Source organism: Triturus cristatus, chromosome 10 (assembly GCF_964204655.1).
Source record: "Triturus cristatus chromosome 10, aTriCri1.1, whole genome shotgun sequence".
Taxonomy (NCBI): domain Eukaryota; kingdom Metazoa; phylum Chordata; class Amphibia; order Caudata; family Salamandridae; genus Triturus; species Triturus cristatus.
The window spans coordinates 356622095-356641274 of record NC_140593.1 but is presented as its reverse complement, the minus strand read 5'-3'; the positions used below and the strand labels follow the sequence as shown (position 1 = coordinate 356641274).

The following is a 19180-nucleotide window of genomic DNA, read 5'->3' as shown; positions in this document are numbered from 1 at the left end:
CCTGCCGACTGGACTACGGCAACTACCTCTACGCCGGAACCACTGCCAAACTCCAGAAGAGACTCCAGCGAATCCAGAACGCCTCAGCAAGACTCATCCTGGACATCCCCCGACACGGCCACATCTCCGGACACCTGAAAGACCTGCACTGGCTCCCGATCAACAAGAGAATCACGTTCCGACTCCTCACCCACGCACACAAAGCCCTACACAACCAAGGCCCAAGATACCTCAACAACCGCCTCAACTTCTACACTCCCACACGCCAGCTTCGATCGACCAACCACGCCCTCGCCGCCGTCCCCCGCATCCGAAGAGCCACCACAGGAGGAAGATCCTTCTCCTACCTGGCCGCCAAGACGTGGAACTCCCTCCCGACCCACCTCCGCCTGACCCAAGACCACCTCTCCTTCAGGAAGCAGCTCAAGACCTGGCTGTTCGAGCAGTAGCGGACCTCACCTCCCCTAGCGCCTTGAGACCCTCCGGGTGAGTAGCACGCTATATAAATGCTTTGATTGATTGATTGACTGGTAGCGGCTTGTTATTGGAGGGACGTCCCTTTATTCGCATTTAATGGCGGAGTCGCCGTGCGCGTCATTGTTTCTCAGCACGAAACCACAGCATTACTGCGTAATTCATCGTTGTTCCGTGAGCCTCAGCGCTGGGTTTTCGAGCCATCCGTTTTCTCGTGTGTTATTACCATTTAATCACATCGTGTAACACTCCATTGCAAACAAGCAGCATGCGCTGCCCACCCCTCGCGTACACCGGCCGGCTTTTTGTTTGTCTTGCGCATGCGCCGCTGCCATGTTTAGGTCAGGCAGCGATGCGCAAGACAAACAAAAAGTCCGAACAGTGCGGACTAAAACTGTATTTGGTGGCCGCTGCTTCCGGACTACACGGAAGTCAGTTGGGCCACTGAAAGACAAGGTAAGAAACAGTACGCAACACTAAGCCAATGGCAAGCAGCAGGAACAAGCATTAGCATAGCCAATAGGTCTCGCCTTTGGGACCTTATAAGTATTTAGTTATGCAGCACAATATCCTTGGTGCAACAACATTAACTGTTGCATGGCTAAACACTTATAAGGTCCTAAAGGCGAGACCTATTGGCTATGCCAATGCTTGTTTTCTGTAGTTTTAGCGCGAACTTGACCCAAATGTATTGAAGCGCTTTACAGTAGCACCAATTATAAAACACAAGGGCATATTCATTGTTGGTAGGCGCGGGGACATGAAGTGATTTGCACAGAATCACAGTATGTTGAGTGGGCGCCGAGACTCGAACCTGCTTCTCCAGCTAAAAAGTCAGCAGCCAGTCCTGTGACTGCATGCTCTGCCTCCCTGTGCTGTGGTTGCATGCCCTCCTGTCTGTGCTCCCTGTACTGCACCACCCTGTCTCCTTGTGACTCCGTCTTGTGACTGCATGTTCGCGCCTCCCTGTGACTCCCTCTCCTGTGGCTGCATGTCCTTCCTTCTCTGTGCTCCCTGTCCAGTTACTGCACCACTCTGTCTCCCTGTGAGTACCTGTCCTGTGACTGCATGCTCGCGCCTCCCTGCACGCACCTGTTTCCCCGTGACACCAAGTTATGTAGCTGCATTACCCGCTTCCCCATGACACCCTGTCCTGTGCCACCACCTCCCGTTCACCGTGCATCGTGTGCCAGCAGGGCCGAGATGGCGAGCACAGGCCCGTGACCCGCTGGGCACACGGTGCTCACACAGAGGCGAGGGCAGCGCGCTCATCCAACCCCGGGAGCGCAACAGACCCAGGGGTGGGTCGCAGTTAATCTTTTTCTGTTGGACACGAAAAATGTGCCCAGGCCCTGCCACATGTGGAAGCAAACACCAGCAGGAAGCCGGCGAGCTACAATTAGAACAGAGATTAACGGGCCCGTGTGTCACCGATGGCTCGAAGCACGGCACAATTAATTAACAAGCAGCATGCGCTGCCCACCCCTCGCACACACCGGCCGGCTTTTTGTTTGTCTTGCGCATGCGCCGCTGCCATGTTTAGGTCAGGCAGCGATGCGCAAGACAAACAAAAAGTCTGAACAGTGCAGACTAAAACTGTAGTTGGTGGCCGCTGCTTCCGGACTACACAGAAGTCAGTTGGGCCACTGAAAAACAAGGTAAGAAACAGTACACCAACACTAAGCCAATGGCAAGCAGCAGGGAAAAACTACCGGCTCCTTGCCAACATATAGAGATTACTCTAGGTCTCGCTGAGACAGCGCATGCGCTGCCAAGGCGAGACCTAAAAACTACCGGCTGCTTGCCAACATATAGAGATTACTTTAGGTCTTGCTGAGACAGCGCACGCAGCGCATGAGTTGCCAAGGTGAGACCTAAAAAAATGTGAATTGCGTGACAATGTCGGATTGCAATACATAACAAAACGTAAATACCTGTTAAATTAACTATATGCATCCAGCAGGTAGAAAAGCAAACATGAAGCACTTTTTGTAAATCGGAAATGTGGTGGAAACATTTTAATAGGATAAAAATAAAAAAAAGAATCAAGACACTCGGTGATGCACAAATGACACATTTTGACAGAAATCTGATTTTCACCCATTATCATTTGGATGCTATATAGTTGTATCAGTAAAACTGAATGTCTCTGCAAATTTAGTGGCCATTTCATTGGAAAGTGTACACAATGCTTTCATTACATTAGAAAAATTGCCCACCCCATATCCATTAAAGGTAGATGGGGCGCAAAAGTTTGCTGTTCTATGAAGTGGGTTGTTGTTCTAAAGTTTGGGGAAAAGGTGGTATAGGGGGATTCGTCTATGGTGAATTACAGCAATTACCCAAGGGCCTCACTTTCTGCCTACTAACAGTTACATTCCCAAATCCTTCTCCAGTTCCATGTCTTCCTCCATGGCGTGCAGAAGCCCGAAAAGGAAAATGAGGCAAATGAGGGAAAATGGGTAGTCCCAACAGCCCTACTCTGACTATAAGAAGCTGACCTAAACAAAGGAGAGACACAGTGGTGGGGTCCCAATACAGTATTAATGGTTTTCTAGACGTCTTGTCTCGAGCTTTAGGCTACTGGAATTCAGGGACCCCCAACATGCACCACAGTTGCCACACAACCTTGGTGCCAAAAGTAGAGCTTTCCACAAACCATCAAGAGTCCCATCACGAGGGTTGCAAAAATGGAGACATGTCCTCGGGGAATAAACGCTGTATGAACTCCCTCTGGTATCACCACAGGCAATTAACCTGGACATGTATGTCAATATAGTAAACTGTTTCACGGACACTGGGCTCAATACCTTGCACTGCAAGCACGAATACCCTGTCTTAACAGGCAGCAGTGAGGCCTTGTCAAGTCAAGGCATGCCATTTTCTGAGGCGAGAAGTGAAAAACAGGACAGTAACTGGCATGTCCCCTCTGTGATCGTCCTCAATAGAAGGTTGTTAGGAATTGCAGGTTTAAAAGTTATTTTGAATGTGTAGCATTTCCCATCTAGCAGTGATATTTCAGGAGTGAGGAGGAAGGCCCTGGCTGACCGCAGATACTCTAGGACTCTCCACACATTAGGTCTCAGGGAACTATTTAGAGGGACAGCAGCATAAGACGGCTAAGAGGGCTAACCAGGCATGGAAACTGACAAAACCAAGGAAACCAAGCAAGCAAGAACAGGATCCATTTACTGATCTTTACTGCACATAGGCTGTATGCTGCACCTCTTGGGAATACTCATATTTGACAGTAACGAAAATTCACGCTCACGTGTATGACTGGTAGAAAAAGGTATGATCACACTTGTTGTCCTCCAGTCTATTATTCCAACTCTCTACATAAATATGCCAATGCCTCTTTAGACAGTGGACTTCCTCGATCTCTGCATAAGTACAAGTTAGCTCTAGGAACCTTAAGAGTGTATATTCCAGGTAGGACAAAGAAAAGGATGCTGTCAAAAGAACATTTACACACATTTCAGATACAAGACAAAACATTTAAATAAATGTGATAAGTGGAACTTTTAAAAAAATAAAAGCAATGTTACCATCACTCTTGCTTTCCGTGTCCCGGCGCAGCTTTTCGAGAGATTTGATTTGTTCGTTTAAAATATCCTGTTCTGTGCTCCAGGAAGCTTTCTCTGAAGTGAAATGCTGTGAGAGGAAAGGTAACAGCTGACATTGAATGGCAACTTAACTCTAATGCATGAAGGAAAGAACCCGACGGCAACATTTTTGTAGGTTTTTATCATTGTAGCCAACCTTCCACGTAACATATAAGAATGAATGATTCAAAGGGTGACTTTTTTAATCAGTTCCTGAAATTCTTAACACAAACGAGTTAAGGAGCTAAACCTATCCCAAAAGGAATGTAAATTGGAGCAGCTCTGACTGAAGGCGAGGAGATAGGAAAGCTGGTTTGGTAGCTTTGATAAAGCACAAACCCCAGTGATCCACTAGACCATGAGGCTCTCACAAGTTACTTAAGCTGCAGACACTTCTCATCGGAGACGGTGCATAAGAAATAAATAAGTCTGTTGGCATCGGTGTATTCTTGATAACATTCGGATGCCATAGTGGTAGCTCAGGAATAATAGCTATGTCAGACCAAAAGGAATTAGGAACAGGGCGATATCTAATAGTATATGGGTACAAGCGACAGCCCCACCAGGGAGGATCTAGCTAGAATTCTAGATACAAGGGAAGTAATCAGTATTGATCCAGCAATAAATATATTCAAGGAATACCTAAATCACTTAGGCTGTTTTCCTAACGTTACTTGCACAAAGTGCTACTTTCCAATTATTATAAAAATTATTCTCAAATGTGTCTCAGTACCCACGCTCTATAGACCCTGAGGGCTACATACCAGAGTCTACAATACAAACTCCCATCTAACATTCCCATGTAACAATGACAGAAAAAAAGCAATTTTGGGGGGAAATTTGAAATCATACAAACAGTTCAACAAACTCTCTGGCTAACTAGAGAATCGTTAGAGTGGCAAACAAATAGGGTGCATTGAGTAGGTTAGGTATCCCCCAGGTCTTGTGGGCAAACACGCAAAGCACAATGATCATCATTTGCCATAGTATATTGAAGCAAGAAAACTTGCATTAACATCCGTTCAGACTGCAATCCCTCTGAAATCAACACTCGGAGACGACACACTAAGGGTAACTTCTCTTTGGATAGCATTTAGAGATTTGCATTTGCGAGTCTGTTGATGAGAACAGATTAACAAATCTTCACATTTCTCTGTGTACCCGCATCCAACCGGATCCCGGTGTGGCGACTGAAGCAAAAGCTAGCACCATTTGCGCCTTACAGAAAATCGCAGCTTGTCTGACTGTACAGCTGCAAAAAGGAAGGTATTCAACAAAAAAATATATTTACCTCTTGCATTTGAGTAGAGTGATGTTCAAGTTTGTTTAACTGTTGGTGAAGTTTCATATTTTTACTCTCCTGGTCATCCAGCTTCCCTTGGAGGGTGTTCACATTTTCCTGACCAAAAAACGGGGGAAAAAAAGTCTGTTGAAATGGAATCCATTCATAATTTCTTTTCAATATGTACATGTATTTGGGTGGATGACATTCACATCCGGTTTTGTCGAAATCGGGCTTAAATCTTTCTTCCATAAAGTTCCAATTAGTTGCTATTGCCACCTACAACTAGAAAGCTTTCCACACTGTAATCACAATCCTAATGAAAAATTATTTTAGAGGTTCAAAAAACAAAAAAACAAAAAGTTTTCCTTCTAAACAGAAAGAGTACTCCGCTTTATGCGTTCTAGGCAACTGTAAAGAAAATTTCCCCGCCTGTGCATAGCAGTTTCCACAGGGGTTGGATTTATGAGGCACGGAGGCTTTATCAAACCAGTTAATTACTCACTGCAATATAGGGAAAATTCCCTTATGAAGGATGCGATTTTCAAAGGAAAAAAGGCTGAATGATCAGGTGTTCCCACGCATTTCCTTTCAAGCACTCACTTCTCACCACTCTGCCTCGTAAAGCGTCAGCAAAAAGTGGGCATCTTTTAAAGTGCCAGGTAAAAGAGCAATACTTATTGTGCACTCCATTTCCAAGTACCACTCCGTCTTTTTTTTTTTTTTTTTTTACTTTTTCATCATGGCAGCCTCCTGCAGCTAGGCTTCTGACTAAATAGAAATTTAGCATGCTTCGCTTCACCTACTCCATGTACACTACAGGATTTCAGTACACCTACTGAATTCTTGTCATCTTGCTGCCAATCCATTACTGCATTCTAAAACTTTAACCAGAATTTCAGCATACCATGCTTATGGTCTATCATTGGTCTCCTGCTAGAATTAAGTGTACCCACTTTCCACTGCTGACAATCACTCACAAAGCTAATCAGTCTGGCTTATAGTTGAAAATGCAAGCCATAAATATTAGCTTTGCTAATGCTTGTTGTTGATAATAAAGATTCCTTAGTTTCAGGCAGGAGCCTGCAATGTCACCAACACATCCGCTGCAAAAATCATTGGATCAGCCCGTTTATTAGGAGCTGTACTTAAGAGAACAGCAAAGCAAATATTTGTACCCTATAAGATGTTCAAAGACTTGGGATCATATGTATTCTGGATTAAAGTCTACAGTGTTTTACATTAAAAACAAGATAGAACCTGCTGCATGCCATCAAGACTTTCAAGAAAGCGAGGCTAATAAATGTCCAGATTGTATTCAGTCTTTAAGAAAGTAAGTGTGTTGACAAACATTTGGTAGCACTCAAAGACAATTTGGCAAAAAATTTAACATGGCATTGACGTGGCCATCAACTATAACACTCTCCAGTAAAGTGACCTAGAAGGGAGTCAAGGAAAAACGCTATCTAAGAACCCTTACCATTAACTATTTTTTTGGGAAGAAAAAACCCTGAAAAAAACGCAAAAAAAACAAGCTCTAAAGGTGACTTGTTCTAATGTGAACTACAATTGTGTAGGTTAAGATGCATGAATTCTGTCAAATAACTTGCCTGCTTGAAACTAAAAATTACATTTAAACTACCCTTGAAAAAAAAGAAACATTAATATGTGAATGTTATTCTTGGGGTGAGATGCGATGGCAACATTCTGCTTTCATAACTTAAAAATTCGCTCTTGAAATGTGGTAGAGTTCTGGAAGTGTACAGTTGTTTCAGCTGTGGAGTCTTGGGTCAAAATCAATGCTTTAATTTCTCTAACTTGTTACTTCAGCCTGGAGGCTAACTGCCAAACTTCAATGGGAGACACAACTACTATGCAAATCAAACACTGAAGTCTCCGCATTATCACTGTATGCAGACGGATTTGTTTTCTTTAAACCGAACAACAACATCAGGAGAGCATGCCATTCGCCAAGAGTGTATATTCAACCTCACACACATGCGCCTCTGGACCCCGCCAAGAACCAAGGTGAATAAAGATTCAGTTTGCATTCATGAGAACAGCACCAATAGAATTCGGGCATGAAGGCAAATGCATTTAAAAAATGAAATCCACAAAGGAGCAGTAGCATATTGTTATCACCTTTGAAGCACTGCACACTGTGCCACACTCATAACCTAATTGTAACAGTATTTTTTGCTTTACTTCATTCAAGGACTTTCTCAGATGAAGCCACCTCCCAAGACTGGCTACCAAATAACAAATGTACTTACCTCCGGTATTGCTTTAATAATTTAAATGAATTTCTCTTCAAGTATCTTCGGACCGCAGACTGGATTTCCAAACTTTTGCAATTTACTACCAAAGTGGTGTCATGTGTTTCATACATGGCCTATTGTAGTTTTTCCTAGGTTAGCCTCACTGTGCGCGACACAGGCCGCATTAGCTTTCCACATGCTATTACATAATCACGTTTGCTTGTGTGGCCACATTATATTTTCACACAGAATCTGCAGTTTTCTCGTTCTGTTCTTTCCTGCGATTTAGACTGAACAGTAGACAAGGCCAAACAACAATGTCCATTGTTATTTTGTTCTGGTCATGCACTTGCACCTAGACACAACATAGGAATGCAGCTGTTTATGAACATGTGAACCTTGTCATATAGGTAGCCACATCACAGTAACACAGAGAAAGACCGATAGTTCCTGAGAGATCACAGCTGTATCTGAGGTGTAATAAATTCATCTGTGTATGCTAAGGTACAGGGGTCCGCTACTAATCCAAGAGATCTTTGCTGTATAATCAGTCTGCTTCTGTAGAAGGGGAGGGAAGGGGGTGCTAGGCTATTCTGTCTTATTGTGGGCGAGTACGAGTGCGTGAGCGAAAGGGAGTGTCCTGTCACCGCAATCCCCGAGAGGGTCGCAAGTGTTGTGTTCTGGGGTGTCAATTCACTTGTTGCTCTGGGTACAAGTAGGAGGGCAAGTGAGACACTATAACTAGTCGAACTCGGGCTCATGTTCTGAGGTGGTCTGGATACTCAGTCCCTAACTACTGATGTTCTATGGTCCCAAGCATAGTTCTGTTCCTGAGCAGAATCCCTGCAACAGTGGTAACTGCCACTCACCGCAGATCAGACTAATGTCGTTCCCAGAAATAATGCAGCAAATCCAAAAAAAGCAGTAACTATGCCAGCAACCCTAGTTTTTAATGACGTGCAGAGGCCAAGTCTAGAGAGAACTCACAATCATCATGCAATTCAGAAACCTTACTAAGAATCGACAATGCTTTTACAGGGAAGGAGGAAGATAGATGAGGAATGCGTGTAACGATCTACATACCATAGGAAGTGACGTGGTGCTAGTGATGCTCCTTTCCAAAGATTACTCAACTTGGACCCCCTTAGCAGTTTTACACAATAAGTGGAGTCTGCAAAATTGTTAATTTGTGCACAAAGGGTTTTAGAGAACTGCTGTTTTACTTCATTCTCCAAGCCTACATCAGGCACAAGATCTGATTTCTAATCTGTGCTGATCAGACCAACATCTTTGCACGGGAAACCTAGGTGAACGTCCTGAAGCAGGTGCCGTTTCTTACTGAATGAGCTTGTTCGCTATTGGCAGCTCTTTTAAACTAATGTAAAGTCAGATCTTGACTTACCCCAACGCGCAAGTGTTAGTATTACTACTGTCTCGTACCGGCAGACACTAGATGTAAACTAAGCAATGAACAGCTAGTCTCCAACACAGTGTTCTTTCATCCTCTCCAAATGAAGAACAGAAGATTTCTAGACTACAGGTGATGGAAATGTTTTTGGATGGGTGTATACATTAATAGCATAACAGTAGGCTGTTTTAGGCAATATGAAATTCAGGAACGACTTATGGCAGGAAATAAAGTTCAGTTCATTAAACTACCATGTCGAGAAAGTAAAAATTTACATGAAGTACTTCCAACTCTAGTCGCAATTTTAAATTTAAAGCACACAAGAATGCATTGGTTCAAAATATATGCCAAATGAGAGATGTAAGCACTAGATTTAGATCACACAAAGGCATCTAAAGCAAGACAGGAGGCAAAAGGTGTACAATTCCTTTTTAAAATCCATGTACTACAGGAAGATCGAAAGAGCTCTGTACTAAAGCTTGTGAAAATGAAAAAGTGGCAGCTAGACATTCCTCGAGTGTCACTCCATCAACACCAGTTTTTTTCTCTTAAGAGCAAAATGGAAGAGCCATTGACAGCAAGGCATTTACAGCTTTCTGATGGCACAACTAGAGAAGTTGTTCGGTCTCCCCAAATACACCCAATTGGTTGAGGGACACCTAGCAACAAGCATGACACAATGTGTATTTCTTTAGGTAGAGTGTATAATTCTAAATCTCCTTGCAGGCACCAATACCCAAGGAAGAGCCAAATATGTTCAAGAATTTCATCAGAGCTACCTTCCTTAGACCAATGAGAAAAGCACCCGTTAAGGAAAAAAAGGGTTTGGAGAAAAGCATGCTTCCCCTCATCAGGTATGAAGGGGCTCGACAGGCTTCCGGTATCATTCTGCATGATGCTGTAACTCCCGAGACGCTCGCTGGGATGACATTAGTTCAAGGGCAGGCTCCTTCTCACATGCTGGTCCCAACTAAAGTGCATACGGTTAACTAGACCTTTGCTGTCAGCATTTCCTGGAAGGTGTAGTTCAGCCCCTCTTGCAAGCAAGTAAGAATCTTCTCTGCACAATTGCAGTAGTAAGGCATCAGCATAGAATTCCGATAGAGTGGCAACATGGCAGTGGCTGTACTCCTGTTTCTACTTTATAATTTGACCATTTTTTAGCACCAGTTGGTGATGAGCCAGTGCTGAAGAAAGTGCGGGCTAGGGTCCTTCTCTAGAGGCAGACCCAGACCACTCAGTAAGGCTGCACCATTTTCAATGACGTGAAACCCTTCAATCGCCAGAGGAAACTATGCTTAGAGGGGATAGATTGGACTGTAAAACTGTAGTGCTTTTTAGGTCTCGCCTACGCAGCGCGCATGAGCTGCGTAGGAGGGCCATTGTGCGCTTGAAAATGAGCAGAGCAACGGCTAATCGTGCTTCTGGCGGCATCCACCTTGCGGGAGCGAGCAGCGGAGTGCCACAAGCACGAGTGCAGTGCTTGAAAATGAGCAGACTGCGCGCGGACGCATGCACCACGGGTACGGGGCCGCGCCACGCTTCCTCACGCTTGTTCTTCCCATCCCAGTAGCATGCACCGTTGTTGCTGTCTTCCGGTTCTTTCACACCGGGTCAGGCTCACCACATTTCAGGGCTGCTCAGGGTCTCTTCACCTTTTTGCGGCTCCCACTGGAAGTCTTCACTTGGGCTCAGTACTCGTTCGTACTCCTCAGGAGGCAGTGGAGAGGTCTAGCACCGTCTCCCCACCTCAGTGCCTCTCTCGTCCTCCTCCCGATGCTGCACTCGCAGTTCAAGCTCCCTCAAGAGCTGCGCCTTACCGCAGGGGAACCGCAGCACCTCTCCTTCCGCCTTTCTGTGCCCCATGGGCGGACGCCGCTGCAGTTCTTTCCTAGGCTGTATATTCCGTGCCAGCCGTGCCGCACCTCAGGGGCTCTCCTGCGTTTCGCGATCTCAGCCGCAGGCCCCCACTTACGCACAGCGCTCATCGGCACTCCTGGATTAAAGTAAAGAGGCTGGACACCTTCTACCAGGTTCTCTTCCCCTCGGGAGGGCTCGTGGCCGAACCCTCTCACTTCGTCTGGCCAGCAGGTAAGCCGCGGGCCCGGTCCACCGTTTGGTTCAGCCTCCCAGCATTAAGTATTTTCTCGGGGTATTATTTTATTTAGCTGAAGGGTGGATTTTTGTAGGATTAGGCATCGGATTCTGTCGATGGCCAGCAGAGCTGGTGCCTAGACCTGCTAGTTGGCCATCTTGCTGGCCACTGTCCCCTCGGCACTACAGCACTCTTGTGCCACTATAATATCTATATGGCTGTATGTATACAGGATAACTAATGGGGAACTGTGTATTTTGTTTCTATTCCACTGCCTTTTTACATCAATCATGTAGATTTCTACTTTTTTCCGTTCTGTTTCTCCTTCTAATCCCTTTGCGTGCTCTTCCCTCACTTGTTCTCCAGAAATGTGGACAATGAAAAATAGGTGGTGGGTGACAAAAAGAGTACTGACGGGGATGGACGGGAAGAAAGGCAGACAGTTCAGATAATTCATTTAAATGTGTTCATCTGAACAGAGTGGTGCTGAGCATCACGCTGCACCTAAGGCTACTAGAGACCCATACATATCACTCCTGACGGAGGCAAATGCCCCCCCCCATACAGGCCTGTAATGAGCATGTAACGTGCCAGTCACATGGGGTACCATGCATGTAGACAGGCACGTGTTAAGTGTTGCATGTCTTCTCGCACTTGATATCTATGACGGAATAAACTTGCTTTGACTCCTCCCCGCAATCCCCCACTTCACTGCAACGCCTCGCAAGGCGGCGGCACCACACTGTTCAGGGCCACGTCACATTTCAATGAACACATTTGCACTGTCAGCCCCAACTGCCCTCCTCCCCGACCATGGATGGATGGCAGTCGAGGCAGACCGTGCAAATGTGTTCATTTAAATGTTAAATGGCCCCTGAACATCACCCGGCACCTACTAGAGATTAGAGCCCCATATCGTAGTCCTGAGGCAAATGGCCTACCCCCCATCCGGCCTACCCCCCATCCAGCCACACCACTCACAAGCCTCACCACTCGCCACTGTGATAATGCTAATGTCCTCCTGTAGTGTCTTCACACTAGGTCCAAACAGCGACCAATGGGATGAACTGAGAAGGAGAGGATGTTGTCTCAGGGTAGACTGCCGTCTTTGGAGCTGGGAAACCAAGGTTCGAGCCTCAGGGTCGACTCCACATCCTAAGATTCAGGGCAAATCATTTAATCTCCCCGCGACTACCAAAACAAGCATTAACAACAGTTGATGGACAGAATGCAGAACAATGTCATACATTCACCCCAGTACAGAGATCTATGCCTAAATCCATCGTTTTTTTGCTCACCATGCCATTCCAGTTTGAACTCAGCCATATGCAAATCAGTCTTGACCCCGTGCCTCATGGGAACAGTCCAGCCCGAACTGCCAAGCCAGGTCCTCCCTGGACTGGAAACAAGCAACCTAGGACCGGTTTCGGGGTTTCACCCCACTTCAGCCAGGATAGCTTGATTCCAGTGGCATGGAGAGCACGAGACCCACGTCTGGGCATACCCGTCCCAGTCGGGGTGACAAACGCAAAAACAACAGTTGATGGACAGAATGCAAAACAATGTCATACATTCACCCCAGTACAGAGATCTGGGCCTAAATCCATAGTTTTTTTGCTCACCATGCCATTCCAGTTTGAACCAAGCTATATGCAAATCAGTCTTGACCCTGTGCCTCATGGGAGCAGTTCAGCCCGAACTGCCAAGTCAGGTCCTCCCTGGACCAGAAACAAGCATCCTGGGACCAGTTTCAGGGCCTCACCCCTCATCAGCCAGGCTAGCTAGAATCTAGTGGGGTGGCATGGTGAGCAAATGAATGATGGATTTAACCCAGGTCTCTTGACTTGGAGTGAATGTTTTGATTTGTTCTGCATTCCGTCCATCAATTGTGTGTCTTTTACCAAAACAAGCATTTGTCTAGCCAATAGGTCTCGCCTTGAGGCCTTATAAGTATTTAGTTATGCAGCACAATATCCTTCCTGCAACAACATCAACTGTTTCATGGCTAAACACTTATAAGGTGCCAAATGCGAAACCTATTGGCTATGCCAATGCTTGTTGCTACATTATGATGTGTCTCGTCCTATTTACCATCGTGACAATACACAAAAGGAAAACTACTTTTGTAGCTATATACAAATGTCAACCAGAATACGCAATCGTGGGTTCTTAATACCGGAAATCTCTGACGAGAGGATGGTTGCAGAGTCCTCAGCACGCAGTGTCTAAAAATGAAGGTGGTATCTTCTGATTGATTTGCGGGAGCAGTGCAAGTGCATCAAACAGAATTTAGCATGGAAGATGGGCGGCCTCAATTTTATTTAGAAAAACTCTAACCTTTCAATTAAAAAAACAATTTTAATTCATATTTGTTTTTGGATTGAATACATTTCATCATTCTTGTTTTCGTGTGTTGTTTAAAGAGTTTTGCAATTCAAATGGTCGAAATTGTTTAGGATGGGGTCACCGGATTCCATTACTGACTCTTTGGGGGTCCCTGCATTTCAGTAATGATTCATTGAGGGTCCCCAGATTCCAGGAAAGAATAAGTGGAGGTTCACAGTGGTCAAAAGGTTCAGAACCACGGGTCTAGGTGATGAAAGCCTTTTTGTCAGCCCACCTGTTGCATCATTCCATTTGCATATATGCTTGTGTTCTGATTTGCATCAGATGCTGGGCATGTGGAGGCCAAAATTAGCTAACTTCTCTGATGTGTTACTGTAAGTGACAATGAGCATGTGCTGAGGATAAACTTAATAAAATCTGAGCAGGTTTCCATAAGCTGTTTAGATTTTATTAGTTTCTCGTTTGTCATGATAGTCATAAAGCCATATTCGTTGCCGGTGTTGAAGGTCTATTTTATGCCTGGCCTCATAAGGCTGACCTCTCAAACATTAAGGCATGTATTTCAGGGACATAGGCTGCTGAACTGCATAGCACCTTAGTCCTTGAAGCACACACCCAAATTTGAATTCCTTAAACTCTGCTCTGCCTTCAGCTGAAGCCGAAGAATACGTTTGAGTAGCACCCACAGCTAGGTCTTAGCCATGAGTACTGACCTTATGTCCATGAAGTAAGGTGCTTCAGGCATCAGCTACCAATACTGTACAAATGCTTAGGTACCAGGTTTAGAATCAACATCTAAGAGCAACATCTGTAGTAGGCTGGCTAGAGTGTCCTTGAACCTACTGTTCAAGGTGAGCCTAGTTACAAGGCATTCTGGCCCCAGCAGCAAACTTCAGTGCGAGTTTAGGGGGTCACTAAAAACTGGCTTTACTAGTAAACGTGTGTCCCACTGGATGGGAGTGGCCCTATTCTATCGAACAAGGCCCAAAAGACCAGGAAATCTGCGTTTGAATCCAATGCGAGACCAATTAGATACATGCAAGTGACCACAATAGCATCTCAGATTGAAAAGAGACTAAGGTGATCATCTTAACAAGAGGAAATGCTTGGAATACATTTTCAGTGATAAAGGAACGCTTCCTCTGTCTACACGTTTTTTTGGGGAGGGACCCTAACACCAACTCATTACTACTGTTTACATGTCCATCTGTGCAGGAGTAAACTCCAACTCAAACTCAGAAAGAAAAAAATAAATCTAAAACTTCTGTCCAGTACAGAGATTTTCTTTGATCCCCAGATAAAAGCTTTGATTAAAAAACACAAAGTACTATCTTTGCATGCTGTGAAAAGTTCTCTCTCGCTTACAGGGCAACCACTTCATTGAATGTACATGAACCTTAGTCTTCGCTAGCCTCGAATAACGCAACATTATCTATACGCTTCTGTGAAATACAAAAAACTGAAAAGAATACAGAATAGTCTGGCCTGAATGCATCCAAATCTAAAAGCTAAAAAGCATGTCATGCCTGCTCTGATATCGCCTCTAGCAGTCTCCAGTACATCAAAGTGTCCAGTTCAAGGTACTATGCGTTATGCAAGAGCTCTTTCGTGGAAAAGTCCTCTGCATCTGCCAAATCTGGTCACATTCTACTGATCTATGAAAAATCAAAGGTCCACGATATTATATATGGACGATCCCTCAAGGTCCAGGGTCCTTGTCTTTTAAATGAATGATCTAGCATTAAGATATCAACGTAACTACCTCCGGTGTAAAAAAAAAAAAAGACCAAAATCTCCCCTAAAACATGCCCTCACATACGACTGAGCAGGACTACATCCCACCCCTTTCCGCAGACCGTGCCCCACACAACCACAGATCCTCCCCAACACTCTAAACATCTGATATTGCTGTCCGGAAGGCTTTTTGAACACTCAAAGTTGCCTGAAATTCTTGTGCTGGACTGAGCTTTAAAGAAAGACCTCAACGAGTACACTGAAGTGGATTCCTTTAGCGCAGCTGTCTACGCTGCAGCCAGAATGAGACTCGTGCAATTTATACACTGTAATTTTTTTCTATTACTGAATAGTATGTGTAGTCAGTAGCACAGATTCTTCGAGTGAATAAAGTTAGCTTCATCCTAAAGCTCCATCGAAAGCTCTCCTGCCCAATACATCCCAGTAAAGGATGGGGCAATAGCAAATACAGTGTTTGAACTCTTTCTGTATAGGGAGGCATACATATGCGTCTAAGGTCAGGGTACCCCACATGGTTGGGTGGGTTCCCGAGAGTAAGTGAGCTGAAGTGTAGCACACTTTCTTAGAGAAATCTGTTGCTGCTCCTTGTGGAAATGTTCATATCCTACAAGGTGTGGACATAAAAGTTAGTGAGGTAAACATGCTTTATGGATCGGTTTCTTTATTTCCTATTTCTTTGATTCAACATCTGCTCTTGTTTGGCTTATCCCATATTTTTCGAAGAAGTATAAACCTTTGAGATGCTAGTGAGCTGGGTTTTATTCTGTTCCATTGGTATGTCAGCCAGCGTTTGTCTGAAAGCTACTGAAGCTGCATTTTTGTTAATGGTAAGAGCCAGGGTTGGTCCTCGAGGTGCCACAGGAGTAGCTATCTTTCCAATGTCTTCATAACCTATTTCCACAGTAGTCTGTATGTACCGATTATTTGTTCTCAGCATTCCCTAGTATGAGGCAGGGTAAAATGTGACCCATTATGGGTATATAGTATATCCTTTAAGTTGTGCAATTTTGGTAATTGCACCATAAGTGGCAGCGACGGCTGCTCCATTCGAGTGGAGGAGCGCCGCCCCCGCCACCACCAGCAAATAAAACTGGTTTAAAACCAGTTTTATTATCATTTTATTCTAACCCCCTGGAACAGCCCCCAGGACTCTGACAAGTCTTGGGGGTAGGTCCAAGGGATGACACTGCTGGTGGGGGAGAGAGGGGGGGGGGGGGGGGGGAGGGGGAACTTCCTTCTCTGCGCTTGAGGTGTTTGGACGGCGGTCTAAGGGTGGCCAAACCCTCATGCTGCGTTGCTGGGGCTGGAGGTAGCAGGCACAGGCTTCCAAGTCTGCCTGGGAGCGCAAGTTGCCGGCGCTCAGGCAAATCCAGATGCTGCTTTCTTGAAGTACCAGGATTGGCTGCAGTGCATTCTGGGAGCCTTTGCCCAGAATTAGGAAGAGCGCGATGCGGCGAGAGACTGCGGCGGCGGCATTAAGGTAAGTTTTTTTATTATTATTTTTGTTCCCCCACCTCCTTTCTCCCTCTTTCGGCCCGGCCGCCCCTTCGACAGGGGACGGGAATGCCACTGATCAGTGGACCTAGTCAGGCATATGCAGCAAGATCCAGTTCCACTGTGTATTTAAGGTTGCTGACAACTACTGTACAATAATACATGAGAGTCTGCAATCTCTGGATAAAGGCAAGTCTCCAATTGCCTTTTTGCAGGCAAATTGTGACGAATCTAGTCGCTTCTAATGAAGGAAAGACAGACGCTCAACTGTAATAAGTTATTATAGTGGAGTTATGACATCACAATACCTGCTGGTAGAGTAAACCGTAAGGTTCAAAGGCAGAACACAGAGCATAACTACAGCTGAAGTTTAAACAAGGAAAATGGGAACTGTTTTTTTCCTTGTTCAGAAACGTTTTTCAAAAATGCAAAGCATACAGCAAAAAGGAGATATTCATGGCAACATTCTGATTTATGTCTATTTAATAGCTTTCTATAAGAAATATAGAATACCTGGATATTTAAACACAATCAGAGTCATAACATTAATTAATTTATTTTTAAATCAGACTTCCATTAAACGTATCATAATCCTTCGGTGCAAAAATTACCAACTGCTTTTTGGTGTGTTTAATTTCACAATACATGTTCTGCTTTTATTCTTGGTGTCTGCAATGAATATTAAAGAAACACCACGGATTTAAGCGGTTTGCGGGAACAGTGATGATGTGCCCATATATTATAACTTTCTACTGTTTAAGCGCTTTACAAACCTAATGAGTCAAGGGAACACATGGCCACAACCTAATGAATGGTCAGCCCTGCCAAGTATCACGCAACAGACGTGGCAGCGCGCAGTGCACACTGCTCCCGGCAGGCTCAGGGGGGTGGCTAAGCTGCTGCACAGCTACAATGTTACACATAACACCCGACAGTGCGGAATTACATCAAGAGACCGTGCGTGCCCAACGAGAGAGTGTCAGTTGGAGGGATGCACTTTTATAGGCGGGTTTGCCCTGCCGCGTGCAGCGCGAGAGCTCAGCGGGCGGAAGTTACAATCAGTTCAATTTGGCGGTAATGGTGACTAGATTCGAGCCCCCAGTGTAGGCGGCTGACTTGAACTTGCAGTGTGAGTGCTCTTCTAACAATCATAGCAGCGCACAGCTGCTGTGCTCGTACCAAAGTAAAGTGGTTCCGCGACCGGACCCAACCCGAGCGGTCCCTTAGCAGCCCAGAGACACATACAGCGGAGCCAGACTGCGGACGGGCGTTACAAAGGCCACAAGTTGCTGTGGTTACGGCCAGCCAATTGCTGTCGGCTCAGGCTCGCCTCAGTGATGTAATCTCCTAGGCCTAAATTTCGAATCCTGCATGTATAAATAAGGCTCAACAGAGTGAAGGAGGGCGTTAGAGCGGACAGCATCAGCGGCGATCACTTTGCATATTTGTATGATGTTATTGCATACGTGTCCATGTATAATCCCCAGTTGGGGCAGCCCCCTGCCACGCGACCTTCATGTTTGTGTATGTTGTCTTACATACACGTCTGCCATGGTCACCGGCGCATCGGTATATTCCGATGAACCACACTGGTGACCTGTGTGTAAAGTTCTATTACAGTTTCACTTTAAAGCACGCTGTTATTTCCGCTGCTTAACATGACGAGGCAGTGTTAATAATCACGCTATAATAATGTGCTTTAGCAGCAAGCACGGTGACAGCCTCGATCCTCTTCTGAGCTGCCGCCGGCTTGCCCTGTTACAGCGGGGAACTGCTCACTGACCGTTTTAGGCTATGTTAGTAGTCGCATCCACTAACTCTTTTGGGGTCGGGTGAATGTGAGAGCCACTATGGTGCCTGTCAACTTCTTAGCATGCCAAATGAAGTCAGTAAAGCCTGTAGGAACAGTCTGCGGCTGGTTTGATGGTGACTGCCGACCGTGGGGCTCAGCAGGTGGGCGGCACGCTGGACCGAGGCAGACCGCTCGGTCAGCTAATTTGTTTGATGAGCTTATTTTCTTTTGGAATAATACAGCATGTGGCATATGATGCAAATCTTCTTGGAGTTTCTCATTGCTGAGATAGGTGTAATTGCTTTTATTTATATATTTCCCTCGTCTTTATTGCTTGATGTTGCTTGCCAAAAAGTGTCACTCATAGTCGTTGAAATGTCGCTCATATTTACACTGTAATTATGAAAATGTCACACATAGCAATCTGAAACCTTGACAGCTATGAATGGTACTTATTACAGCTGTAAAGCAGCCAGCTGCCCAGGATAATCTGCATCAGAGTGCGTCTCAGGAAGTGTGTTTTAGAGTATTTTTTCTTAAGTTCGGCACCAACAATGTGATAATCATCAAACCCTGCTAAATGAAAATCACCCATAAAAATAGGACGATTCCAAAATACACAATGATTTTGCAGCTATAGAGAGCTCATTTCTAAGTACAGCTGGGCTTTA

The 19180-nt window shown here is 45.2% G+C and overlaps 1 protein-coding gene across 1 annotated transcript in view; it reads right to left on the bottom strand.

The window, feature by feature from the left end:
- The window catches only part of KIF15 (kinesin family member 15), a 322611-nt gene that overhangs the window by 16919 nt on the left and 286512 nt on the right, over positions 1 to 19180 (bottom strand). Inside the window, exons 18-19 of the mRNA XM_085631096.1 lie at positions 5371 to 5478; positions 4023 to 4128 (exon numbers count right to left, since the gene is read on the bottom strand). Coding sequence (XP_085487222.1) covers positions 4023 to 4128; positions 5371 to 5478 — 214 coding nt within the window. The remainder of the gene's footprint in view (positions 1 to 4022; positions 4129 to 5370; positions 5479 to 19180) is intronic.